The sequence below is a fragment of the Canis lupus genome, chromosome 25 (genome assembly GCF_048164855.1).
Source record: "Canis lupus baileyi chromosome 25, mCanLup2.hap1, whole genome shotgun sequence".
NCBI classification, from domain to species: Eukaryota; Metazoa; Chordata; class Mammalia; order Carnivora; family Canidae; genus Canis; species Canis lupus.
Window position 1 is genome coordinate 22,486,619 of NC_132862.1, and position 27,067 is coordinate 22,513,685.

Consider the following 27,067-nt stretch of genomic DNA (forward strand, 5'->3'; position numbering starts at 1 on the left):
TTAGCTAACATTTCTATCATGATTCTCTATTGTCCAAGAATCTTTCTTTATAGCCTTAGACTGGACATAATGCCCTTCCTGTATATTCCCAATGTACTTCTCTTAACTGTTACATGCTTGTCATGTTAAATTGAAATAATCTCTTATATTTGATTCCTAGACAGGATTCTAGCCAGAATTCTGTATTTTTAATCTTTGCACGACAATGGGCTAACAAGGTTCCTGGCGCATTGTGGCTGGATTTATTGAGTGGAATTTTTCAGTTTCCTTTTTGTGTGTGTGAGATTCACTTACTTATTTTAGAGAGAACGTGCATGTGCGTGTGTGCACATGAGGGGAAGGGCAGAGGGAGAGAGATAATCTCCAGCAGACTCTACACCGAGCAAGGACCTTAGAGCTCCATGTCATGACCCTGAGATCATGATCTGAGCCCAAATTAAGAGTTGCACACTTAACCAATTGAGCTACCCACTCATCACAGTTCATTGCTAAACCAACTCATATTAAGTTTGGTTTTGCTCAGGAAATATTTCACTCTGTAGTTTTTATTATATAGCTTTAAAGTCTGAAAAAATTAGTGTATCTCCCAAAAGCAAAATGCACATCTGAGTAATAGACTCAGTCTCAAAATATCTATGCTATACTAATCTGCTAAACTCAGAAGAAGAAATAAATATTAATTTTATTGAGTTTATGGACTCAATATTTTTTGAGTCATTGTATAGAGCAATATCTTAACTTAGAAGTTGTGATCAAATTTAATATTGCAGGGCAGCCCAGGTGGCTCAACGGTTTAGTGCTGCCTTCAGCTCAGGGTGTGATCGTAGAGACCTGAGATCGAGTCCCGTGTCAGGCTCCCTGCATGGAGCCTGCTTCTCCTTCTGCCTGTGTCTCTGCCTCTCTCTCTCCCCCTGTGTCTGTCATGAATAAATAAAATCTTTTAAAAAAAATTAACATTGCAATGCAATTTGAAAAGTTAACCTTTTTAAATAACAGTAGCTATGACCAGATTTAAGTGATGGGTTTTAAAATTTTTTTCCCTCTTGTTTTATCAGTAGGTGATTTTTAAGGTGCAACTATTTAGAATAAAGTAGTTTTACACTTTAACTTTTATTTAAAACTAAGGTGGAAGCACATGCTTTTCTAAGATTTCCTATTTATGACTTTGTAGTATGAATGCCAAATAATTAGTGGGCATGATGGATTGAATCCTTGTTTTTTCAGTGGGTGTGGATAGTATTTAAATAAAAAAGTAGTTGGTAATACTTAAAATTTTAAATAAAAATAGTCTTACAAAACAAATTTGACAGTAATCAATATATACAAATGAGGTTTTTTAAGTCCTAAGATGGTTGGATTTAAACAAAATTACTAAGATAATATTTTTGTCTTTTGTATGTGTACATGAAAATGACTAGTTCCCATATGGAAAAAAAGGAATTCAGTGCCTGGTTTGACTAATTATAACCTTTCCCTAACCATTGAAATTATTTAATTTTAATAAGTTACATTACAGAGTTCAATATTAAGAAAGAATGTAATATTAAAGTATTTGTCAGAATCTTAGCAGAAGGTAATGTTAACAATTTTGTTTTCATTGTCTCCTAAATACTTGTGTCTTATTTTCACCTTAGAATGTGTCGTCTCTATATCCATTTCATGGTTTCTCATTTTATCTGCTTCACCATCTTAGTATCATTGACATTTTCTTCATTATAAAAGTAGTTGAAGTGGAGTAGACCACATAAGCTTGTGTGTGTGATCAAAGGGAATTTGTGAAGGGTGGGAAAGTTGGACTAGATCCTCTCTTAAGATTTCATACCATTCTGAGGGTTTATGATTATAAATTAGTCAAAAGTTATGGTCAAGCTATAAAATAATTATTCTTTATTATATCATTAGAAGTTTTTGGTTTTTATGTAAGAAGGTTAGCTTGAAGGTTATGTATATATTAAGCCTTGATTATATTGCTGATAAATTATATTGTATCACTTTTCCTCTCTCCTTTGGGTAAAGGAAAAGCATATATGTGTCAGTAATGAATGCTGTCAGAAAGTGGGGCACATCAGTGAATGTGGTTTCAGTGTTTTATTTGGGGACTTTTTTCACTAGACTTCTTTTCACACAAAAATTCTGGTTTTTATCCTAGAACCATTTATTTACTTATTAAAAGATTTTATTTATTTATTTATTTTTATTTTTTTAAGACTTTATTTATTCATAAGACAGAGAGAGAGAGAGAGAGAGAGGAGAGGGAGGGAGGGACAGAGGCAGAGACACAGGCAGAGGGAGAAGAGATTCCATGCAGGGAGCCCAGTGTGGGGATCCCCGGGTCCCTGGGATCACACCTTAGGCCAAAGGCAGATGCCCAACTGTTATCAGTATTTACAGTTAGTAAATACTGTTACTTTGAATATTTAAGAGCCACCCAGGAGTCCCAGATTTATTTTTTAAAGATTTATTTATTTAGTGGGGAGGGACAGAGGAAGAGGGAAAGAAATCCTCAAGCAGACTCCCCTCTGAGTGTAGACCTTAATGTGGAACTCGATCCCATAACCTGGAGGTCATGGTCTGAGCCAAAATCAAGTCTAACGCTTAACTGGCTGAACGACCCAGGCACCCCTTATTTATTTATTTATCGACAGAGAGTGAGAGCGAGCGCAGGGGGAGGGGCAAAAGGCGAGGGTAAGAGAGAATCTCAAGCATACTCTGCTCAGAGTGGAGTCTGTAGTGGGGCTCTATCCTATGACTCCAAGATCATGACCTGAGCTGAAATCAAGAGTTGGATACTTAACCAACTGAGCCACCCAGGCACCCCTACAATTAACTTTATTTAACCCCTACAATTAACTGTTTATTTAAACCTGAGCAGGCCTCTGATTCCAGCTCTGTGCTTCTTTAAAAATGTTGATAATATTTTTCTGATTTTTAGATCTGTTGTGAAAATTAGTTAAATGTAATTTGAATAAAAATGCCTTAATATTATTTTTAAATACTAATTATAAAAGATCTTAGTATAGTAAAAGGAGAAATCATATCACTGTTAACTTTTTATGTTCTAAATTAGATTCAAGATAATCTAACTTAATGAATGGGTTTATATGAATATTCAACAAGTGGTTAAAATGAATAGAAACCCAATTTTCATTGTTCTCAAAGTGGCTTGATTTATACAACTTTATTTCTGGGCATTTGTTCCTAGAACTCCCTCTAGTGTCTCCGTTTGAAAGCATCATTAGGTTAACAGGCTTTTAAAAAACAATTATTTTTCTGTTGAACAGATTTTAAAATACATAGAGGATCATACTTTTTAAACTATTTTGTTTGTTGTATTCAATATTTTATTTTGCTTTTATATTTAATTTGGTTTTTAGTGCGGTCATGACAGGAATTGACTTCTGTAATCTTGTATAATTTCAATATTGCAGAGTTAAAATCTCCTGTTCTGCTACCACTTGCAGAGTGCCATTTTCCACTTTATGAATTATTAGGCTAAAAATTATTCTGACTTTAAATTACTTTCAGCCATTACTTATTTATATACCTTACTTCAATCAGGAATAGATGTACCAAAATGACAAATGGAAATTTCTTTGAAGATACAGCATTTGGCTTTATATGGCAAACTTTTTAATACATAATACATTAAACAAAACTAAATAAAAGAGAATCTACTCTAAATTGGTAACAGTGTCACCATTTAAATGATTTAGCTCATTTCTCTACAAATCTGAGGTATTACATTTTTCAAACTATTGTGTCTTTGGGGTAACTTTATTTATGTTAGATATATGAATTGAAATTAATGTCTTAATATATGTTATTTGAAAGTTGAAAGTATATTTGAATACTGTTTACTTCCAGGGGATTAAATCTAATGGATTTAAGTAAGTATTTACCTCAGAGTTCAAATACTGTTACTTTGAATATTTAAGAAAATAGTATGTACTTGATTGGCTTAGATCTCATTTCTAGAAACTCGGGGATAATTAAGTATAAGTGTATATTCATACCCAGAAAAACACATACAAATGCATTTGGATTTTGGTGACAAAATATGCCAATATGGAAAAAAGTAGCAAAGTTTTGGGGAAAAAGTTATTTGTTCAGCTTATGTAAGATTTTGTACATGTAAGATTTTTCTTTGTCTTTTGTGAAAATTAGTGTTCCTCTTTATAGTATTGATGAAATATTCATAAAAATGACGTTATAAGAATCCTAAAAGTCTGAGAATATATTCAGTTTCCTAAAGACAAATGTAAAGTAAATGTAAAGTGTCTTTATTCTTTCTACGTACTAGTGTTTCCAGTAGTCCTGTATCTTTTCTGTTATCTGTATACTTCAGTCCATCATACATACTCACATTTAAATGCTTATTATGTGTTTCAGGGTGTTGACGATGCCTTCTATACATTAGTTCGAGAAATTCGAAAACATAAAGAAAAGATGAGCAAAGATGGTAAAAAGAAGAAAAAGAAGTCAAAGACAAAGTGTATAATTATGTAAATACAATTTGTACTTTTTTCTTAAGGCATACTTAAGTAAAAGTGGTAATTTTTGTACATTACACTAAATTATTAGCATTTGTTTTAGCATTACCTAATTTTCTGCTCCATCCAAACTGTTAGCTTTTATCTTGAATGCTTATTTTAAAATGACAGTGGAAACTTTTTCCTCTAAGTGCCAGTATTCCCTGAGTTTTGGTTTTGAACTAGCAATGCCTGTGAAAAAGAAACTGAATACCTGAGATTTCTGTCTTGGGGTTTTTGGTGCATGCAGTTGATTACTTCCTATTTTTCTTACCAATTGTGAACTTTGGTGTGAAACAAATTAATGAAGCTTTCGAATCATCCCTATTCTGTGTTTTACCTAGTCACATACATGGATTAATTACTAATTATAACTTCAGTTGATATTTCATGATTGGTTTTACTGAAACATTGAGGGAACATGAATTTATGGGCTGCTTCTTATAGGTATAATGTCCTATAGTTTCAGTCACCCTTAATGAATGTAAAGCTACACTGTTCACAAAGGTTTTCTCCATCTTTTCACTGCTATTTGTCATAGCCACGCTCCCAAAAATATTATATTTTTTCTATAAAAAAGGGAAAAAATAGAAAAAAATACAAGGCAATGGAAAATATTAAAAGGCATTTACTTTCCATATTAGATAAATTCCTATAATACTCTGAATAGCTTTTCCTGTTAAGGCAGACCCAGTATGTAATGAGGATTATAGCAACCATTTTGGGGCTATATTTACATGCTACTAAATTTTTGTATTAATTGAAAAAGTTTTAACATGTATAAAAAATTCCCATAGGAATTAAATATAGTCTCCCTGTGTCAGATTGCTCTTTCTTAGCATAACTTTAAATCTTTTCTTGATCTTCAATCTTAGAAAATAGTTTTAATTCTTGTAGTGATGTTAAAGATTATTTGGGCCAGTTAGTTTTTAATAGATGTTAAAGAGACCACAGTTCCAAGGCCAGGCCTTGTGTGAACCTTTAAGCTTCATTAAGAGTTTCATAGTACAGACTGCATCCCTGTGGTCTCCCAGGGTCATCATGCATTGATTGGGTGGTCAAAAGTGGGGACAAAGAGTGTTTAGATAAGATGCATCCTCACTGTATGGTGGTCCTGCTGACAGATCAGGACCATCACTTTTGTTTTTTAAAAAACCAACAGAGCTTTTTAAAAACATTATTTAAAATGAGATTTTTGGGGGCAGGGGGTGGCAAGACTTGAATTTTTTTTAAACAATGAAGTAAAAAGGTTTCAAAATCTCTAGTGTTGGCTAGTTCTCAACATTGGCTAAAGTAACATTTCATAAACACTTTACAAGTATTGGTCCATATTTAAGAATATCTAATGCTTAAATAATAGATTAATAACAATTCTTTCAGTGCATTTAAAATGTATTTTTAAATATCTGAAGTGAGATGGTGTGTTGAGGTGAAAATATCACTGGACTAGGAGGAAGGTGACTTAGATTCTAGTTACGTGTCTTTTACAACTTCAGTTTTGGGCAAATCACTCACTATCCATTTCTTCATGTTAAGTCATCTCAAAGGCTATATCTAGCATCAACTATGTGATTTACATTCAGTTTACATAAGGATATACCTATTTGTCAATCTCAGCACAATCTGTAACTTTTTACCTATGTTCTCTTCAGCGCCAGTCTTAGGCAAAGTTGTGCAAGAGGTGAGGTTTATTTTTGAGAATCTGATCTCCGGTAGCAGGTACTCCTCTCCCATGTTAGTGTCATCTTGCCTGCCTACCTTCTACATGCCCCATGACTTGATGCTTTCTAATTCCCCGAACCTCAAGATGTAGTGCTGCTTTGGATATCTCCATGAGGTAATAAGTCACATTAGTCAGGCTCAACATAATCTGACAGATACTGTAGTGGGATTTGATCTAATAGCTAATTTTCAGGTGGTAACTGTATCAATTTAATTTTGATCTTTTGAACATCATCTCTGCTACCTGGTCCATTAGTGACTAAGTAGGAAAAGTAGGAATTTTCATATCTGCGATGTGTAGACAGACCCTATCCAGTAGAAGAATTTAATAAATTTAATTAATAAATACTGAAAGATTTCCTTAGATAATCCAAAACTAGGACTAGCCCTGGTAACGGTGATACATTCCATTATTTTAATAAGTAAAATCTTCTTACAATGAAAAATACTTTAAAATTTAATTCATAAAGCTTACTTTTTAGCAGAATTCATTTATTCAACAAATACTTGAGTGCCTGCTAGATGCCAGGTTCTACACAAGGCACCGGGGATATTATGGTATTCCCAACAAGGGACATAATCCCTATCCTTAAGTAGTACTGTTATTTTAGAGTGGTCTGTAGTATATTAGTGAGGCATTTGGCACATGACCCAGAGATAATATAATGCATATTTTAGTTTTGCACAGAAGGGATATGGTCTCTAAGGTTTTTTCCAGCTCTAAAATAATTGTTCGCTCTGATTCCAATAAACTGTTTAATCAAGCTACTTTATATAAATCACTTTACTTCATTATTTTAAAGAAGTAAACTTGACTATATTGTTTTTTATTTGGGATAATTATGTGATTCTGTTGGGATACTTATATAGTACACATTAAATTGTATGTCAGATGATAACATTAAAATTCCCAAGTGTAATATTCTACTTGGTCTCTGTGTATCATAATTAAAATAGATTTAAATATTGAGTTCAAAAATAGTTTTATTTATCTGGGTGTGAATAAACAGATGCCTGAACTAATTCACAGAAAAGGAAACTTCTGTGTAAAAAGTCAGTCCAATTTCTGAAATGCTATGCTAAACTACAGGTTTATGGAACATTAGATAGGGTGTTAAGACTTTATATAGTACTTCCTCTTGTTTCTATACAAGAGAAAGAAATGGCCATACTTCAGGAATTGCAGTGCATAACTGAGGGATTTTTAGGACTCTTGAATTTTTGATGTAGCCGGGCAACTTTTTTTAGGCAGTGGTAATTATCCTTTATTATGTGAATTTTGAATGGTTTGACAAAACGTTTGTTTTTGTAGAGATTTTAAAAGGGGAGCGCTAATCCTAGAAATAAATATTATGTAATTATTACGGCCTTAAAGATAAAAATCCTTGTTGAAAGTTGAAAAAAATTGCTAAATTACATAGTCTTAGACATTAACATGTTTGTGGAAGAATGTAGCAGAGGTATGTAGAATAATTTGAGTGAATATTCCCAATTAGGAATTCTAGGCTCTAGTTTAACTGAGTCACACTGCATAGGAATTTAGAACCTAACTTCTAGGTTATCAAAATCTTTGCCACCATTGCACAATTTTGTCCTAATATATAGAGAAACTTTGTGAGGCATGTTCAGTTGCGGTTTGCACAAGTTCATCTCATTTGTATTCCAGTGATTTTTTTTCTTCTAACCATTTTTTTAAACAACATGTACACATTGTTTTTTTTGGTAGGCAATGAAAACTGTCATTTCCATTGTCAAACAGTAATTCCTCGATAACTGTATTAATGGTTTTTAAAAAACCATCAGTTACTTTAAAACTGAATTTATATTTAATAACTTCTGTATTAGTATTGGGTAGCATGAAATCTCTATTGAGAAATTGAACAGCATACAACTAGTAGCTGTAAATTCCTTCAGAAAGTGAAAATTATTTCTTCCTAAAGATATCTTGACATCAGTGCTTGAAGAATAGTCATAACTAGATTAATAATTGTTTTAGTTAAACAGTTTTAAGTGCCTGTTTCAGATGATGATAGGCAATTTAGATGAATTTAGGAAAAATCAAAGTTTTTACTTGCAGAAATGTCCATTATAGGGGGCCCCCCTCCTCATAGAGCTGAATGGGTTATGTAATGTTTTATCCAAAAGTTTCCAATTCCACTGTCTTGTGTTTTCATGTTGAAAATACTTTTGCATTTTTCCTTTGAGTGCCAATTTCTTACTAGTACTATTTCTTAATGTAACATGTTTACCTGGAATGTATTTTAACTATTTTTGTATAGTGTAAACTGAAACATGCACATTTTGTACATTGTGCTTTTTTTTGTGGGACATATGCAGTGTGATCCAGTTGTTTTCCATCATTTGGTTGCGCTGACCTAGGAATGTTGGTCATATCAAACATTAAATTTAAAAATGACCACTCTTTTAATTAAAATTAACTTTTAAATGTTTATAGGAGTATGTGCTGTGAAGTGATCTGAAATTTGTAATATTTTTGTCATGAACTGTACTGCTCCTAATTATTGTAATGTAATAAAAATAGTTATGGTGACTATGATAGTGTGTGCTTCTTGACAGAAATTCAAAACATTTGCCCCATAGTTGATATGGAATACTTTACAAGCTACAGACACTATAGTATATTAGTGAATCTTTTGCAGCTTATATGTTAGATATAGTCTTTATTTGTGAAAGGTGCTGTGAACATTATGTAAAGGTTTAAGTGTTTGCTTAAAATCATGTTAGATTTAGGTCCATTACTATGTTAACTCATTTAGAAGTAGATGCAAAACAGATCTGCCTTTATGATGAAAGAACAGAACATTATTTATTACTTTTTATCAGTAAAGGTAATTAATACACAAAGGTAACTGATACAGGTGATTTAAGACCCAAAGGTAGCCAGCAGCAAAATTAATAATGGAAGGTACTACATAGGTATGTATGTAATGCCAATCACTGGCAGCCTACTTCAAGATCAGAAATTATCTTACTCCATATATGTTATTTCTGTAACTGCACTTAAATCATTACCACGTGCTATTTGTTTTGTAGTGAACCTTGAATGTGTGCTATTAATGTAACAAATAGGATCAAAAGTAAGGTGGTACTCCTTCAAAAGTTAAGGGAAATCAATGTGCAGGAAATTATTTTGCTTTAACTAAATGCATTAAGTAGTATTCTCTACTCAGTGAAATGGAGAAATGGGCTAAGAATAATTGGTAAAAGCTTACTGAGTTAAAATAAGTACACTGTATTTTCATTCAAAATTGAGTATCCATTAATTTTTAATTGGTATAGTTGGCTATATTGCTGATTTTCTATAAAAATTAAACATAAAGGGTTGTTGATAAAATAAAGCTTTCTGTGAACAGAAGCTGAAACCCATTAATTCAATAAGGCAGCTCAGGTATTTTTTACATAACTATATCTTGCCATTTTAAGTTACAGTTACTTTTATCATAACTGTTATACATAATCAGCTGGCACTGAATTCCAGTCAAATTATAGTAAAAGTGATCAGTTAGTTTTGTTGGTATCTGAATAATAGCGTTGTTTCATTGCTCTGTATTTCCTAAGGAAGTATAAGGCTTCTAGCTCTTTCATTACAAATTCACCCCGTCCAATAAGTTCTTTGATCTTCTCTGGGTCCTTCACATCTTTGTTTTTAAGGAAAACATTCTTCAGACGCCTTTTAAAATAGTCTGCTCCTTTTGGATAGTCTCGTCCAAGATACAGCAGCTTAAAAAACAAAGGTTATATGTTTCTAAATGATCTGTATCTCAATAACATATGTATAAAACTGGCAACATAATTACTTACATTTTTATAAAGATTCAGTACTTCTCCTCTTAAAGAGTTGGCCATTTTCATTTATTATGGAAAGCATCCACTTTTATACATAACATACCTAAAGAAAAATAAAAAAAAATTGTAAATATCTGCATTGTAATCTCAAAAAAGAATCCGTTGTAACTTTTTTCACTCAGTAAATACTTATTGAGCACTTTTATGTTCCAGGCACTGGGATATAGCTATGAAATGTCAGGTAAGATACCTGCTCTCACAGAACTAACTTCTCCTGGGGGAGACATAATAAACAAACAAGAGAATTAGGAATTGTGTAAGTCTTATGAAGGAAAAAGGGTAATGAGAGAGAAAATGAGTTGTCAAAGATAGTTATATAGATGAACCTTCTTTTATAGAGTGGAATGAATTAGAATCTCAGCTACATAATGTTATAGAAATTACTTATGAGCTTCAGTTTCTTTACTGTTCAAAGGAAGACTGTCTACATTGCTCTCAAGGCAAGGCCAGATTCATTTGGAGGACACTGGAAAGAGGCCCGATCATACCTAGAAGGGTGCTATCCTAAGGAAGGCTAAAGAGTAGAAGATATGAGAGTCAAGCAGGTTCATGGCTAATGGTAGATGGGCAGTAAGAGTAGTGGTTAAGGAGGACAGTCAACAACTCCTAAGTGGGGTACATATGTGAGAAGCAGGCAATATCCAGTGGAGTAGATTATACTTTACATATAACTTGTTAGTGCTAGTAGGGAAAAGTGGCTCCTTAAAGGTACCAGGAGAGCCTAAATATAGAAAATAATTCTCATTATTTGTTATAGTCATGGGGATTAAATCATAAAATTCCTAACACCATAAGCATTTAGTTCATGGTAGGCCCAAAGCAAATGTCCATGTCATTTATAACCTATCTTAAATTTCTGTTATTTCTATTTTCCCAGTGACCTAAGAAAACTTTTATACTTTATGTCTCCCATTAACATAATTATTTTGAAATAATTTCAATCTTGCAAAAAAGTTGCAACATTTTTCCTTAGGAATTTGAGAGTAAGTTGGTAACATGATAAACAGTGGGAATACTTTGCAGTGCCATCCAACAGAATGTAATTCAAGATGCCTATGTAATTTTATATTTTCTAGTATTAAAAAAACAAGTGAAATTATTTTAATATATTTTGTTCATACTCAAAATATTATTTCAATGTGTCATGTTAGCTACATTTCAAGTGCTTATAGGTATCAGGGGCTTAATTGGCACCATACTGGACAACACAGCTTTAGAGTGTATTTTCCTGTGAACATAGACTTTTTTCCTACAGAACAGTACAAACATCAGAATCAGGAAACTAACACTGTTACATGACTACATCAAATCCACAACTACATGTTTTGGCAGTCATCCCAAAGATGCCTTTTATCGCAGAAGCTTCCAATCCAAGATTACACATGGCATTTAGTTTTCATGTTTCTTTAGCCTTCAGTCTGAAACAGTTCCTCAGTTTTCCTTGACTTTTATGAACTTCATAGTTGTGAAGGTCACAGGCCACTTACTTTGTAGAATAGCTGGAGACTACTACAGATATTTAAAATGCTCAGAAATAACAGAGTAGCCTGGGAATGGAAGCAAGGGACTGGAGAACAGGAAGGGAGCAAAAGGCAGGAGGAAGTCCTTGGGGATAATGGAGATGTTTATTATTGTAATAGTTTTATAACTGTATGCATATGCCAAATTTGTCAGATTGATTCACACTTTAAACAAGTATAGCTTACTGTATGTCAATTGTACCTCAGTAAACTTTTTTTTTTTTTTAATTTATGATAGTCACAACAGAGAGAGAGAGAGAGAGAGGCACAGACATAGGCAGAGGGAGAAGCAGGCTCCATGCACCGGGAGCCCGGTGTGGGATTCGATCCCGGGTCTCCAGAATCGCGCCCTGGGCCAAAGGCAGGTGCTAAACCGCTGCACCACCCAGGGATCCCCCCTCAGTAAACTTTTTAATGGTGTAAATATGCTGGCAAAATGTTAAGAGTAGGGCTGGGAGATAGTGAGGTAGGTACACATGGAAATAGAGATCTATCTAAACCACAAGGCTGCCAATTAGTGGTCAGGGTAGGTGGTTAAACCAGCCACCAGTCAAGCTGCATAAAACCAGGTATGCCTTGCTGGAGTGGGAGCTCTGGGTGTAAATACATATTTTAAATTTTTAAAAAATATACTTGGAAGACTTCCCCTGGCAGGATGGCAGCTAAATGAAGACCTTTTCATTTCTTGCTAAAAAGTTTATAAATCTGATTCTTTGGCTTCATTTTGTTAAGGGAGAAATAATCACATAGGAACATTATTCCCATTTTAATTCTTATATAATTCCCCTCTTTACTGGTAGCTTTTGAGCTAATTCACATAGCAAACATACACATTTGCTATTAACATAGCAGAATAATTATTTTTTAGCTTTTTTGCAATTTTTTCTCCAAATTGCTTTCTCTTCTTTATCTGGGTTGCTTTCAAGCTTTCTTCCCAAGTCTTTCCCCCTGCCCCCCTTTTTATGAGGACAAAAAAAAAAAAAGTTTTAGAAGATCTGTATACATAGTTGCAATTTACACTCTGGGCTTCACTTAGGATAATCTGAATGAGCCCTTTGTTGGGGAACCTCTAGAAATCAAAAGTGTCAGATCATTCCTCCTGGGCTGGTCATTCCCCAGAGAAGAAACTTCGAATTTGCTGAGGATTTGCCTATTCAATCTTAAGTGGAAGAATGGGAGCCTTGCATTCAGCATTCTATATACCAAATTCACTTAATTTGTTTCCAGTGTGATTCTTACATACTTAGTATAGGTGAGGACACTCCAGTGCAGAGAATAGTATTATTTGGTCAGAAATAAATCTCCATGCTTCTATGGGAGTGAGAAGTGCAATCCCTCTAGAGGTGTTTTTCAAATAGTTTTCACTTAATCTCTGATTTACTTCATTTTTCATTTCCAATTCCATTGTCTTTGTTCCAATGCCTTTGGAGAATTATGCAGTATAAATCGGGCTTTTCTGGTGTGTTGAGTCACATTCATTCATCTGGTTTGCAGCTCCCAAAATTTTACTGATGTCATCTCTCTCATTTTTCCAGTTTATTTTTATATCCCTTCACTGAAGATCAGTGGAGTTTTGAAAGGGAATGAAATTAGAAGGGTTCATTTTTAAACTACTATATTAATAGCTAATTTCAATTCAAAAAATTTTTTTTTCCCTGAGAGCCAGTTTCCAGTGGTTTAATCTTATTGAAGAATGGCTCTTAAGAATCACATGCTTTAAAAATGATTCTAAATCTACACAGACATACTGTCAAATTGCAAATTATAGCCTGTTTAATTTTCTGGCAAGGAACACAGCTTTAACTCCAAATTTGTAATTTGTTAAAGCTTAAACTGTCCTTTTAAGCTATTGCCTTTTTAAAAAATCATACATAATAGAGGATTAGCCCAGCAAAAAAAATGTAGCTGGTTTGACTAGAGCAAAATTGTCTTGTTCTTTGATATGCTGATTTACAGAAATTAAGGCAGTTTATTATTTTATGTTGTCCTTCAGGCATTTAAGTTTATTAGCCATTCGGAGAAAGTTCACTCTGGGTTCACAATTGGTGAAATTAAAATGCAGCAGGGACCTGGGGCTGCTCCTTAACCCTACATGAAGTTATGGAGGTTACTTGTAAAGAGCCAAACTATTAGGCCGAGAGAAGCCCCCTATCATTCTGAGACAGTGTGTGGTGGGCAAGGGGAAGAAGCAACAATCGCCACTGATAGCTTTTTTCCAATGACTGTGAGCTAAGGAGTTCAGACTTAACTAACTCCAGTCCTGGGTTAACTATGAATTGTCATTTTACTGGTGGCCAAAGCTGTTGTTAATTCTTCCTCATGAAGTTCGGATGGCAATAAAAGCTGAAGGAAAACGGGCAGAGAAAAGCAGTGCAATGTTACTGTTTATTGGTTTCTGGTAGATTTTGACTTCAAACAGCTTCAAACAGGAAAGTGTGTTTTCCCGAATTGGTTAAGCCTAAAAAAGCTTCATGTAAAAAACTCTTAACACCAGATCCAAAGGATAGGTCATCAGAACTAGGTGTCAAAAGATTTTTACGCCTTAAGACTGACATTTGGCTTGGTCAAGGCATCCTAGGAAGCCAGATTATAGGAGTTGAAAGGAGCATAGTATCCCGAATGGGTGGATACTATGCCTGTCTGAAGGCAGAACAGGAAACCGCCCTTTCACTTAGCAGCTTGCAAGAAAAGTCCTAGAGGAGAACCAAAGTCACGGGGATAGTTTTTACAGCATAGTGTCCCTAAAACAGTCTAGTATGTTCTTTTTTACACATCACTAGCAATCCCTCCTCCCTAGGAGGGAGGTGGCTTAGAGTGAGAGCGTGACCAAGTCCTCTTCCCTACAGGTAATTTCGCCCATCAATCCAAATTGAGTTGACTGAGGTTTTATAAACACTAGAACAAAAACTCACTTCCATAGCAAATGGCTTCAAACTTTATATGAAGTGGACATTAAGATGTTTTTTATTTTGCAGGGGTTGGGGGATGGGATGTCATATTTTACAACCTGGATTTCTGTTACAGTGGGAGTAACAACACCTCAGCCCACAAAGACTGGCTCAGTAATACTTATTTACTAATACATGTAGTCAATAAAGTTGAAAGGGAGAGAACATTATAAAACTACAATTCAGAGATAAGAAACGGATGCCAGTGATTTTAAAGTATTCCATGTTGGAACGCCCGGGTTGCTCAGCGGTTGAGCGTCGGCCTTTGGCTCCAGGGCGTGATCCTGGAGTCCTGGGATCGAGTCCTGCATCGGGCTCCAGGCATGGAGCCTGCCTCTCTCTCTCTCTCTCTCTGTGTCTCTCATGAATAAATAAATTAAAAAAAAAAAGGTATTTGATGTTTTGTCTTGCTAAAACATGGCCCTAAAGTCAAAGAATTGAGATTTTGGAGGAGCTTAATTTCTTAATTTCTTCTAGTTTTCCTGCTGGTCTAAGTTGCCAGTGGTTTACTCATGTGGGGAGGAGACTGAAATTCTGAAGGTTATGCTCCTGGCTGGTACAATCAGCCTGTGACCTTGGGCTGAAGGAGTCTTGCTAGGCCTCAGTGACCTCCAACTGTAGGAAATCCTTTACCCAGGAATTGCTTCAGGTAATTTCCAGTTCTTGTTGAAGAGCCGCCCTGAGGAAAAACGGCATTACATAGCTTTGCACAGAAAGTAAACTGCACCCTGTGCAGAGAGAAGAATCCAAAGGTCATTAATTCCAAAATAACCAACCCTCTCAGAACCAAGTGGTTTGCCTCCCTCCCTAAACTGCCAGTCGGGCCCATCCCCCTCCTCGGGCCTAAGCTGCGGTGGAAGAGGCGGCCCCCTCGAGTGGGTGTCAGTCACATCACGCAGTCGCGTAGCCGCCGGCTCCCTTCCTTCTGGAATCCCTCACACACAGATGCGTCCCAACACACTCCTAGTGAGAAAGAGACCGTCAGCGTCGGAAGGCGTTCAGAACCCCCCGTGCCACACCTGACGGGCCCTGCCCAGACCATACTTCACCGCCTCCAGACCCCAGGATCTGGGAAAAGAAAACGCCCCGGCGGCCGCACTCACGCACTTTCCGGCAGGCACAGCCTTTACGGCCTCCGACCGCTTCGACTCCGGGATCTGTCAACCGCAAAGCAGGGTGGGTGTGGGTGTCCGGGAGCCAGTCAGGGAAGGGGGCGGGGCGCCTCCCGGAAGAACCCCAGCGCGATTGCGCGGACCCGTACGTGAGGATTTGCGCCGTTTCCCCTGGGCGCGAGTGGGCGGGGCTTGTCGTCCTGACAACGCGGGAGCGTTCGTCCGCACGACGACTCTGAGCTCCGATTTGGCCGCCTGCAGAGGTTGTGCTCGCTGCAGAATGGTGAGCAAGGAAAAGTGTGTGTGTGTGGGGGGGGGGGGGGGGGGGCAGGTGAAGGGGCGAGCAGTGATTCACCCGTGTTAAATGATGTAATAAGAGCCTGACATGTTTTAGAGGGGAGCGGGTGGGTTTAAGAAAGAACCCTTACCCCCGTGGGGAACCAGCCTCCTGATGTGTGGTCTTCCCGTCCGGGATGAGTCGCAAACCGGCGTTTGCACACGGGACGGTCAGTGCGGTCCAGTAGTGTCCTAACCTCGCACTGCTGCTACGTTTCAGAATTGGCCTCACCTTGGTAATTTCTGAGAATGCTCGACGTTTCCATCAAATTGCTTTTGTTTCATTGGCAGCTTGGCGAAAATGTGTTTTTGCGCCTCCTCGGTAGTTCATGAACAACCGTTGGAATTAACGCTTCTTTGAAAAGTTATTCTATGTGGTCTTTTGTGGGAATATGAATTGCTTTGTGACTCGAGTTACTCCGCTTGCCTTGAATTTATTAAATATAATAAAGCTGCTTGTCTTAATGAACTCCTCAGCTGTCATGTCTTTTTCAAGAACACAGACCAACCTGCCCGTATGAAATTATCTCTGTTCCCATTTTCTTAAACGTGACTTCCGTTTTCTATGATTAAAACCAAAGGAAGTAGGAAATGTATTTAATTCGTTAACTAAGGGGAAATACGGGGTACATTCTTTGCATTTGACACTAGGCTAGAAGTAGGGATCTAAAAATGAATATTACAAACCCTCCCTGCTGTTGGAGACAGGCTAACCAAGTAAGAATACAGGTTTTTAACTGTAATATTGAAATGTCTACAATGGAGTAAGATTAAATTGGAAATGATGAAATTGGGGTGGGAAAGGGCACAGAAAGGGAAGAACAATGCTTTTCAAACTGTGTTTTAAAGTATGAATATGAGTTTACCAGAATTGATGGAGAATGGTCATGTGAGAAGAACCAGAAGTATATGGACATTAAGCTGACTTAAAGCTGCTGATAAATTGAAGGAACAATAAGCCTCTATTTTCCAATGGAACACAAATTTCATCTTATCATTCTAGCAACGTTTTTCAAAATGTTCCTGGAATATTTGCTTCTAACATCTGGAATACTTGTTAAGATTCAGATTCCAGCAACATCCTGGACTCCAAACAAATCTACTGTATTAGTTTCCAGGGCTGCCAAGTAACAAAGTGAAACAAAACGGCTTAAGCAGTAGAAACTTACTGTTGGCTGAAAACTCTGGTGGCTGATAAATCCAAGATCAAGGTATTTCCAGGCCTCTGCTCCTTTTGCAAGTGGAGGCATCTGTTCAGACCTCTTTGCTTGCTTCTGGTAGTTCTTGGCTTGTGGCAACATACCCCCCCCCACTTGTTATATGGTGTTCTTTATGTGTGCATGTCTGTGTCCATATTTCTCCTTTTTATAGGGATACCAGTTATAGTGGATTAAAGGCTATCCTATTCCATTTTGATCTCATCTTAATTTAACTAATTACATCAACAACAACCCCAGTTCCAAATAAGATAAGATTTGGAGATACCGTGAGATAGGATTTCAATGTACAAATTTTGCGGGGATGCAGTTCAATCCATAATATCTACTGAACCACAATGGGGAGGGAGAAGTGTGTACACTTTTACTGCAGAAATATGCATTTTTTTAACAAGCTCTCTGAACTTTGAGAGCTACAGTTGACTCTTGAATAACACTGATTCACTCTGAACCGCAGGAATCCACTTATAGGCAGATATTTTTGGCTAAATACAGTCTAATACTGTTAATGTATTTTTAATCATTTTGTTAATAATTCTTTTCTTAAGCTTATTTTGTCATAGTATATAATACATATAACATACAAAATATGTGTTAACTGTTTACGTTATGAGTAAGTCTTCTAGTCAACAATAGGCCATTAGTTAAGTTTTGGGGGAGTTAAAAGTTATATGTGGATTTTTGACTGCATGGGGGTCAGCACTCCAACCCCTGTGTTGTCCAAGGGCCAACTGTACTCTACTACATGATGCTTTTATGATTTGCAGGAGGGGTTAGGATAAGGACATTAAAAGCACTAGTGAGAGATGATAATTTGCCCATCTTAAAACATGGCTACTTGAGAACAGGAACAGCATATTCTGCTATATAGTACTTTTTTCAAGATGTAAGTCTATTAACTATTAATTGATAGCAAATATGATAATAAAAATAGAACCCAATTGTAAAAATTTTATGAGAGCAAAGTCTCTGCTATTCCTCTTTATATCATCTCCAGTGTCCCAGAGCACCCTGTGTGCAAATCACTAATAAATACTTGCTAAATGAATTAATGAAATAAATGTACTTTCAAGAAGATAAAATCTACTGGTTCATGTCAGTTTCAACAATTATATTTAATACAGTGATAATCTTATAGCTTGAACCAGTAATTTCTCCTGGATAGGTCTTCAGATGTGGAATGCACATAATCTCATAGTCACATGATTTCCTACATCTTTTCTCCCTATTAGAAATCTTATGAACTCATGAGCCTAATCAGGAAATTACAAGTAGTATTAATTGAAAAACACATGTAATGATAATCCTAATAAATATTTATTGCAATCCTGGGCTTTCCAAAATAATTTCCAAAGAGGAATAGATCTGCTTTAAAACACGTTGCTGAACAGAATCATTTTATCATAGCTTTGCCTGATTTAAATAACTGACTCTTTGTCTATACAACCAACAATCTAATTTTACAGAAAGATTATTTATTTATTTATTTATTTATTTATTTATTTTTAGAAAGATTATTTATTTATAATTTCCACACTTTCAAATTTGACATCAGTGCCAATATTTAGTCAATCACTTATTGTTCCTTGGAGCCTTTTAAATCAGTACCTCCCTGATTGCTACTCTGGTAGCAGGTAGTGGTAGGTCATTTCATTATATAAAAGACACTGAGTGACTGTCAAGAAAGAGTGTAAGATTTAAAAAGTGTATAATTCAAAAAGGTGCTTTAGTAGGTGAACTATTTTAGTTTCACCTAGACCTGCTTATAGTTTTGTCTAAATTCTTTTTAAAAAGACTTTATTTTGAGGTAATTTTAGATTTACACGAAAGTTGCAAAGATGATGCAGAGAGTTTCCTTATGCTTTTTTACCCGGCTTCTCCTAATTTCACATTTAATATGATCTTGGTACTTTTGTTAAATATCTGAGGTTTTAAAAATTTATCAATCCTTTTGTCTTTTCCAACCTTTAGGGTCCCAAAGCAAAAAAGGTAGGTAGAAATTATTTTCTCAAAATAGTTTTATAAGCACTGACATTGTATGAACAGAGTTTTTAAATTTTTTAAGTTAGTTTTATTATAATTTAAATAGGATTTACTAAGCTTACTTTTTAAGATGTTAATGCTGTTTAAATCATGGGTAATCCTTTAAAAACAGGACGTACTTCAAATTTGACGTAAAAAGATATGTCTAGTTTCACAGTCTTTAATTTTTACTTGTACCTAGAGTTTGAGGCTTTATTAGTTGTGCTCTAGGAAGTGTTAGATTAGGAATCCCTTTTCTTTATCCCAGATAAACACAAAAATTTAGCTACCAAACCTTAAAAGTGGACCCTAAGGTAATATATCTTTAAATGGATTGTACAGTAATGCATACTTGATTTTCTTTTGTACTTTGTAGAAATTTGAATTTAATAAAGGATGTCTAGGATGCCTAATTCTCTCCTTTTCATTTAGTAGATTTATGCTTCAAAGCAGAGATTATAATATCTTGTCTGGCAAGCCAGATTTAGTTTCTAAACATTTTCTTTGACCTGAAACTTTTTTTTATTAGTTGCCAAATTATTTTCATAGAAAAATATGATTTCCATCTATTCTTGAAAAATTGGAAACCTGATAACATTGGGTCTATAGTACCGTGAGGCAGCAGTTGGCTAGACTGAATAGCAGCCACCCCTTTTTAGAAATGCATAAACTCTTCAGATTGCCATAATCTTGACTATAACCAAATTCCTTACTTTATTTACCTGCCTGATCCCAATAGGAATTTGAATTTGAAATGCTGACTTTAAGGCATATTTCATAAGGTCATGTCTCTGTAAAATTTTCTACTATTCTTTCTTCCACAATCAGTTATCCTGTGTGTTCTCATAGAACCTTCATTTGCACATACATCGGTTATAACCTTTATATCATTTTATTGTAATAATTTATAATTGTGAGCTGTCCAAGGTCAGGAGCATTGTCATATTAATTTTTATGTTCATAGCATTTAGTGCAGTGCCTGGTGCATAGTAGAAATTCAATCAATATTTGTATATTGAATATGGGAAGCCCATTTACTCTGCCATTTAAAAACATCTATTTAAAGGAAATGCTTTTTTTAAAAATGTGTATTCAATATTTATACAATTAAACATTTCTTCAAGAGACACTTTTGAGTGCCTCCTCTGTTTGCTTCTCTCAGTCATTTGGACCCACTACTAACCTGATACTGTTTTAAAGGCCGTGAATATGACTGAACAAAATTTATGAAGGCTCTGGGCTCATTTTCATGGAAGTATTCTGGAAGACTACAATTATTTGTATGTGGGTCTGTAGTTACTGGTTCGTGTGGATTTTCAATTTTGGCTTTAGATTGTGAAATCTTAGAGGCATTGTTCTCAATATGAAAACTCATTATTCTAATTGTGTATGCATGGGTGCTAAATAAATACTTCTGGATTATTTTGTTTAAGAGTGTTGTATCCCTTAGAGAATGGTGATAGGAAGCCAATGAAATTTGAAACCAAACATAAGGACCAAATCACTCACTTTTTACTTATTCCATTCTTAAAGATTGTGGTTTGGGATAAATTGAGTCTGTAAGGGAAATTACAGTATAGTTAGGAAAACATTGAAAGCTATACTTTATTCTTTCTGATTGATCATAAATTTTTAAAGGGAAACTAATAAATGCACATGGTACAAAATTTAAATAGCATAAAAATGAAAAATTTCCATTTCTTCAAGACTGGAAGAACTATTGTGTATCTTTTCACAAATTGTCTAAGTGTTAAAGAGTACACACACATCCCTTTTCTCCCCACAGACAGGAGCATTCTGCACCTTCTATTTATCATTTAATAATACTGTTTTTCATTAATTCTAGGATACTCATATTTTTACATTTAAAATTTAAATGTAAAAGTTAAAACATTACTAAAATTGGAATATGTCTTATAGTCACTATCATCTTATAATCATTGTAGTCCTGGATTGACATCCATTTCTTCCAGAGAGGATGTTTGCTTCTGCCAGTCACATGAGCTTACTCATACCTGATATTACTTTCAGTTCTCTGCCTGAGAGTTTTGGGACCATCCTAATGGTATCAGTCAGACTGTAAATCCACATGAACTGGCTTGTGATTTAAATTTTCAGGATTTTCTTCTTCTATCTATTCCTTTTCAGGATTAAGATCTGCAAGTTTTCTTGCTGTATCTTTCTGTGCTGTGGGCTCATTTCTCATTACTCAGGTTCCAGCTTTACACAGGCATCTCCTATTAGACCCCCATTTTGGGCATTCCCTGTTTAGGTAGTATAATTTAAAGGTACATCTTACATCTTATGGCATCATAGGATGGACATCATAGTCCATAGGTATGTCTTTGGACTTTCTTGTATCAGCACATTGAGATAGTGTCACTTCTTTTCACAGCTGCATCATATTTCATTGAAAGTATATACTATGATTTTTATGTTGTCCCTCTTTTTTGGTACCACAAACAAGGTAAGGATGAAGATCTTTGTTTATAATGTCTTGCAGTTATATAGAAGAATACTTATTTTACTGATTTAGCAGTGTCCTAGACATTAAGAAAACAGTAGCAAGACAGAGTCCCGGATCTCATGAAGCTTACATTCTTTTTTAATTTAGCTTTAAGGAGATATGATTGACATATAACATTGTATAAGTTTAAGGTATACAATGTAACAATTTTATGTATGTATGTATTATGAAGTGATTACTAAATTCAAGTTAATTACACATCTTTCACCTCACATAATTGTCATTACATATGTGTGTGTGGTGAAAATATTTAAGATTGATAAGAGTTTATGCCCTCTTCCCCAATGTCCCAGCCCCTGACAATCACCAATTTATTCTGCTTCTATGAGTTCAACTTTATTAGGTTCCCCATGCTAGACCATACAGTGTTTGTCTCTGACTTACTTCATTTAGCATAATGCTCTCAAGGTTCATCCATATTGTCACAAATAGCAAGATTTTCTTCTTTTTTATGGCAGAATAATATTTCATTTTTATGTATTTATCTATTAATCTATGGATGGATACTTTGTTTCCATGTCCTACAGTGCACACAGGGGTGCAGATATCTCTTCAAGATAGTGGTTTCATTTTATAAAACTTACATTCTATCAGGGGGCAGGGTGGGTAGGAATATAATTTCAGATAGTTTTGGAAATGCAGAAAACCAAGAAAGGGGTCAGTGAGAAATGTGTGGTAGGCAATAGTGGCGATGCTGTTTCATATAGGGTGATTAAAGAAGTAAAGTTTGAGAAGAGACTTAGATGAAGCAAATTAGTCAATAATTACCTGGGGGATAAGATTCTAGAAAGAAAAAATAGTTATTGCAGTAATGGCTAAGTAGGCCATGGTGAAATGTTTGGGTTTTATTCTGACTGCGGTGGGTAGCCTGAGAAAGTTGTAAGCAGAAGAATGGTATTTACGTTTTTATTTTTATTTTTTCTCACATTTTATTATTATTTTTTACCCCATCCCCCTACCCCTCTCCCCTCCAGCAAGCATCAGTTTGTTTCCTATGATTAAGAGTCTCTTATGGCTTATCTTCCTCTCTGATTTCATCTTGTTTTATTTTTTTTCTCTGTTTCCTTATAAGCCTCTGTTTTGTTTCTTAAATTCCACATATGAGTAAAATCGTATGATAATTTTCTTTCTCTAATTGACTTATTTTGCTTAGCATAATATCCTCTAGTTCCTTCTACATTGTTGCAAATGGCAAGATTTCATTTTTTGATGGTTGAGTAATATTCCATGTATATACACCACACTTTCTTTATCCATTCATCTGTTGATGGACATCTGGGCTCTTTCCATAGTTTGGCTATTGTGAACATTGCTGCTATAAACATTGGGGTGCAGGTGCTCCTTCAGATCACTATATTTATATCTTTGAGTTAGATACCTAGTAGTGCAATTGCTGGGTTGTAGCAATTTAACTTCTTGAGGAACCTCCATACTGTTTTCCAGAGTGGCTATACCAGCTTGCATTCCTACCAACAGCATAAGAGGGTTCTCCTTTCTCTACATCCTTGCTTTTCATATATGGCTTTTATGATATCGAGATATATTCCCTCTATCCCTATATTGTGAAGAGTTTTATCCATTCATGGATGCTGTACTTTGTCAAATGCTTTTTCTACATCTATTGAGAGGATCATATGATTCTTATCCTTTCTTTTATTAATGTAGTGTATTACATTGATCAAGTTGCAGATGTTAAACCACCCTTACAGCCAGGAATAAATCTCACTTGAATAATCCTTTTAATGTACTCTTGGATCCGATTGTCTAGTATTTTGGTGAGAATTTTTGCACCCATGTTCATCAGGGATATTGATCTGTAATTCTCCTTTTAGGTAGGGTCTTTGTCTGGTATTGAGGTCAAGGTAATGCTGGCCTCATAGAAAAATCTTGGGAGTTTTTCTTCCATTTCTATTTTTTGAAACAGCTTCAGAAAACTATTAAATCTTCTTTAAATGTTTGGTAGAATTCCCCTGGGAAGCCATCCAGGCCTGGACTCTTATTTGTTAGGAGATTTTTGATGACTGCTTCAATTTCCTTGCTGGTTATGGGTCTGTGCACGTTTTGTTTCTTCCTGTTTCAGTTTTGGTAGTTTATATATCTCTAGGAATGCATCCATTTCTTCCAGATTGCCTAGTTTGTTGGCATATAGTTGCTGATAACATGTGCTTACTAAGTGTTTATATTTCTTTGGTGTTGGTTGTGATCTGTTTCATTCATGATTTTATTTATTTGGGTCCTTGCCCTTTTTGATAAGCCTGGCCAGGAGTTTATCAATCTTATTGTTTTCATTTTTTGAAAGGTGAGTGGAAAATTTATTGTAGGTCAGCAAGAGTAGAAGCAGGAGGACCAGTTATGAATCTTTTGCAGCAGTTGGGATCAGAAGTCTTTCCAGCAAAATAAACCTACAAATAAAAAGATACACAAAGGATGCCAGGACACAGATGCTGTGACACAGTTTTATGGAAATCAATTTCCAGATCATCAACTTCCATATTTCCCCTTTTCTGGGAAAAATCTACTGTCTTCCCTTTTCAGAATTACTCTCCTTGCTCTACGAAACCAAAGCAGATCTAAATCTTCATTGCCCCAGGGCCTGGGCTTCATTGCTTCATTGCCCCAGGGCCTGGGCTAAACTAAGGGACAGTTCAAATACTGATTTTTGGCCAAGCTTTCTCTAATCAAGGTACCAAGGGACTTTTTGTCTTTTGTTCTTTGTGGTGAAATGTGACATTAGTAGGAATGAGATAGTCTGAATTTCTTATATATTGTGGTCTGGAGTTGTGGAACTGGTAATACTTTGTCTTGACATTACCTGTGAGATTATTGTGAAACGGTGATGCAGAAAATCCTCTCACAATGTAAGTTATTGATAAAACATCGACTCCAAAAATAATATTAATTTTTTAATGAAGAAAGGTTAAATGTATCAGAAAAAATGTAAATAGGCTTAATGTTTTCACTAAAGATGCTTGTGAAAAATTACTTAAATCAGCATTAGTCATTGCAAAAGCTAGAAAAATTGTACAAGACTACAGAAAAGGTACACTATCAGAAGGTCTATCACTGCATTTATAGCATATTTTTTTCCCCAGAAAGTACTGTACTTCATAGAATATATGTAATATCAGAAGACATTGGTTAGATTATAGGGGAAAATTGCCTCTTAAATTGATGAATACATAGATAATTCCAGTTGTTCTAGCTAATAATTATGACTGTTCTTTCAGTAAAGAAAATGATATTATTAATAAAATTTTGATATTTGAATTCTTTTAGTAACACATCAATGAAGAGATTTTACAGGACTTAGAATACTTTTCTTTGAATTGACTTTATTTGAATGGATTAAGAGTGATGTCCAAGTACCAGCCAGCATAGAACTGTAAAGAATGGACAAAGGGGGGGGGGGGGGATCCTATTGTTCAGATCTTTTATTTTTTTATTTTTTTTATTTTTATTTTTTATTTATTTATTTTTTTTAATTTATTTTTTATTGGTGTTCAATTTACTAACATACAGAATAACACCCAGTGCCCGTCACCCATTCACTCCCACCCCCCGCCCTCCTCCCCTTCTACCACCCCTAGTTCGTTTCCCAGAGTTAGCAGTCTTTACGTTCTGTCTCCCTTTGTTCAGATCTTTTTTGTTTTGTTTTTTTTTTTTTTGTTCAGATCTCTACTTTATTTTTTTTTTTTTTTTTTTTTTTTTTTTTTTTAGATCTCTACTTTAAATCCTATTTTAATTTTAGAACACTGTATGTATGGTCCCCAAATTATAATGGTTCTACTTGTGATTTTTCAAATTTATGATGGTGTAAAAGTGATACATATTCAGTAGAAACCATTCTTCAAATTTTGAACTTTGATCTTTTCCTGTGCTAGTGATATGTGGTATGGTACTCTCTCCTGATGCTGGGTGGTGGCAGTGAGCCACAGCTCCCAGATAGCCACCTGATCAGAAGGTTAGCCAACCAAAACACTTATAACCATTCTGTACCCATACAACCATTTTGTTTCTCACTTTCAGTACAATATTCAATACATGACATGAGTTATTCAGTACTTTATTATAAAAGAGACGTGTTAGATGATTTTGTCTAATTGTAGGCCAATATAAGTATTCTAAACACTTTTAAGGTAATGTAGGCTAAACTATGATGTTTGGTAGGCTAAGTGTATTAAATGCATTTTTGGCTTACTATAGTTTCAACTTAAAATGCGTTGACTGACATGTAACCCCCTCTCAAGAAAGCTCTGTATTCACGAACAGGCTTTGGTTGCCTAAAATTTGAGTCCTGATGTCTATGGGACATTCAGTGTTGACCCTAAAATGTACGTGGTGTTAGGATCAGAACATTAAAAATGCATCTTTTTAAAACAATGCAGGATTAGTTTATACCTAGCTCATTATGAAACATAAAGTAGCTTGAAGATTTGTATGAGCACATTTATTTGTACTGAAATTGTTTGTATTTCTGTGGTATTGGTTGTGATCTCCCCTCTTTCATTCCTGATATTATTAATTTGAGTCTTTTTTCTTGTTAATAAGGTTGCCTAGGGGTTTATCTATCTTATTAATTCTTTCAAAGAACCAGCTCCTGGTTTCGTTGATCTTTCTAAAGTTCTTCTGGTCTCTATTTCATTGAGTTCTGCTCTAATCTTTATTATCTCTCTTCTCTGCTTGGGTTAGGCTTAATTTGCTCTTCTTTCTCATATTCCTTTAGGTGGAAGTTTAGCTTGTGTATTTGAGTTTTTTCCAAATTTTGAGGGAGGCTTGCATTGTGCTGTATTTCTCTCTTAGGACTGCTTTTGGTGTATCCCAAGATTTTGAACAATTTCATTAGTTTCCATGAATCTTTTTAATTCTTCTCTAATTTTCTGGTTCACCCATTCATCATTTAGTAGGATGATCTTTAACCTCTCTGTGTTTGAGTTTCTTCCAAATTTCTTCATTGTGTGATTGAGTTCTAGTTCAAAGCATTGTGGTCTTGAAAATATGCAGGGGACAAACTCAATCTTTTGGTATCAGTTGAGACCTGATTTGTGACCCAGTATGTGGTATATTCTGGAGAAAGTTCCATGTGCACATGAGAAGAATGTGTATTCAGTTGCATTGGGATGAAATGTTCTGTGTATATCTGTCAAATGCATTTGGTTCAGTGTATCATTCAAGGCCCTTGTTTCTTTGGTGATGTTCTGCTTAGAATATCTGTCTTTTGCTGAGAGTGCTGTGTTGAAGTCTCCTACTATTAATGTATTATTATCTAT

At 35.2% G+C, this 27,067-nt stretch overlaps 3 protein-coding genes across 27 annotated transcripts in view; 2 read left to right on the plus strand and 1 right to left on the minus strand.

The window, feature by feature from the left end:
• KRAS (KRAS proto-oncogene, GTPase) overlaps positions 1-8,805 on the plus strand; it is a 38,783-nt gene extending 29,978 nt beyond the window's left edge. For 5 of the 6 annotated variants that reach the window (XM_072798636.1, XM_072798635.1, XM_072798634.1 and 2 more), the window contains one exon: positions 4,390-8,805. In XM_072798636.1, the coding sequence (XP_072654737.1) occupies positions 4,390-4,506 (117 nt within the window). In that variant the 3' untranslated portion in view covers positions 4,507-8,805. Of the gene's footprint in view, positions 1-814; positions 816-4,389 lie in introns of all 6 variants that reach the window. The other variant, XM_072798638.1, reaches the window with a different exon arrangement.
• A 247-nt stretch (positions 8,806-9,052) lies between these two features.
• On the minus strand, positions 9,053-15,848 carry ETFRF1 (electron transfer flavoprotein regulatory factor 1). 9 transcript variants are annotated; one of them, XM_072798642.1, is made up of 5 exons: positions 15,694-15,801; positions 15,477-15,549; positions 15,220-15,314; positions 10,074-10,161; positions 9,053-9,992 (listed from the first exon to the last, which is right to left on the minus strand). In XM_072798642.1, the coding sequence occupies exons 4-5, from the start codon at positions 10,122-10,124 to the stop codon at positions 9,771-9,773; spliced, it is 273 nt and encodes a 90-aa protein (XP_072654743.1). In that variant the 5' UTR covers positions 10,125-10,161; positions 15,220-15,314; positions 15,477-15,549; positions 15,694-15,801; the 3' UTR covers positions 9,053-9,770. The 9 variants fall into 9 exon arrangements, with proteins under 9 accessions (XP_072654743.1, XP_072654744.1, XP_072654741.1 ...); XM_072798643.1 differs by having other exon boundaries at positions 15,690-15,746; XM_072798640.1 differs by lacking the exon at positions 15,477-15,549 and having other exon boundaries at positions 15,694-15,832.
• Positions 15,799-27,067, plus strand: part of DNAI7 (dynein axonemal intermediate chain 7) — a 65,778-nt gene continuing 54,509 nt past the window's right edge. For 2 of the 12 annotated variants that reach the window (XM_072798625.1, XM_072798632.1), the window contains exon 1: positions 21,682-21,740. In XM_072798625.1, coding sequence (XP_072654726.1) covers positions 21,699-21,740 — 42 coding nt within the window. In that variant the 5' untranslated portion in view covers positions 21,682-21,698. Of the gene's footprint in view, positions 15,982-17,089; positions 17,246-19,222; positions 19,241-21,681; positions 21,741-27,067 lie in introns of those variants that run through there. The other 10 variants (XM_072798623.1, XM_072798627.1, XM_072798629.1 and 7 more) reach the window with 10 other exon arrangements.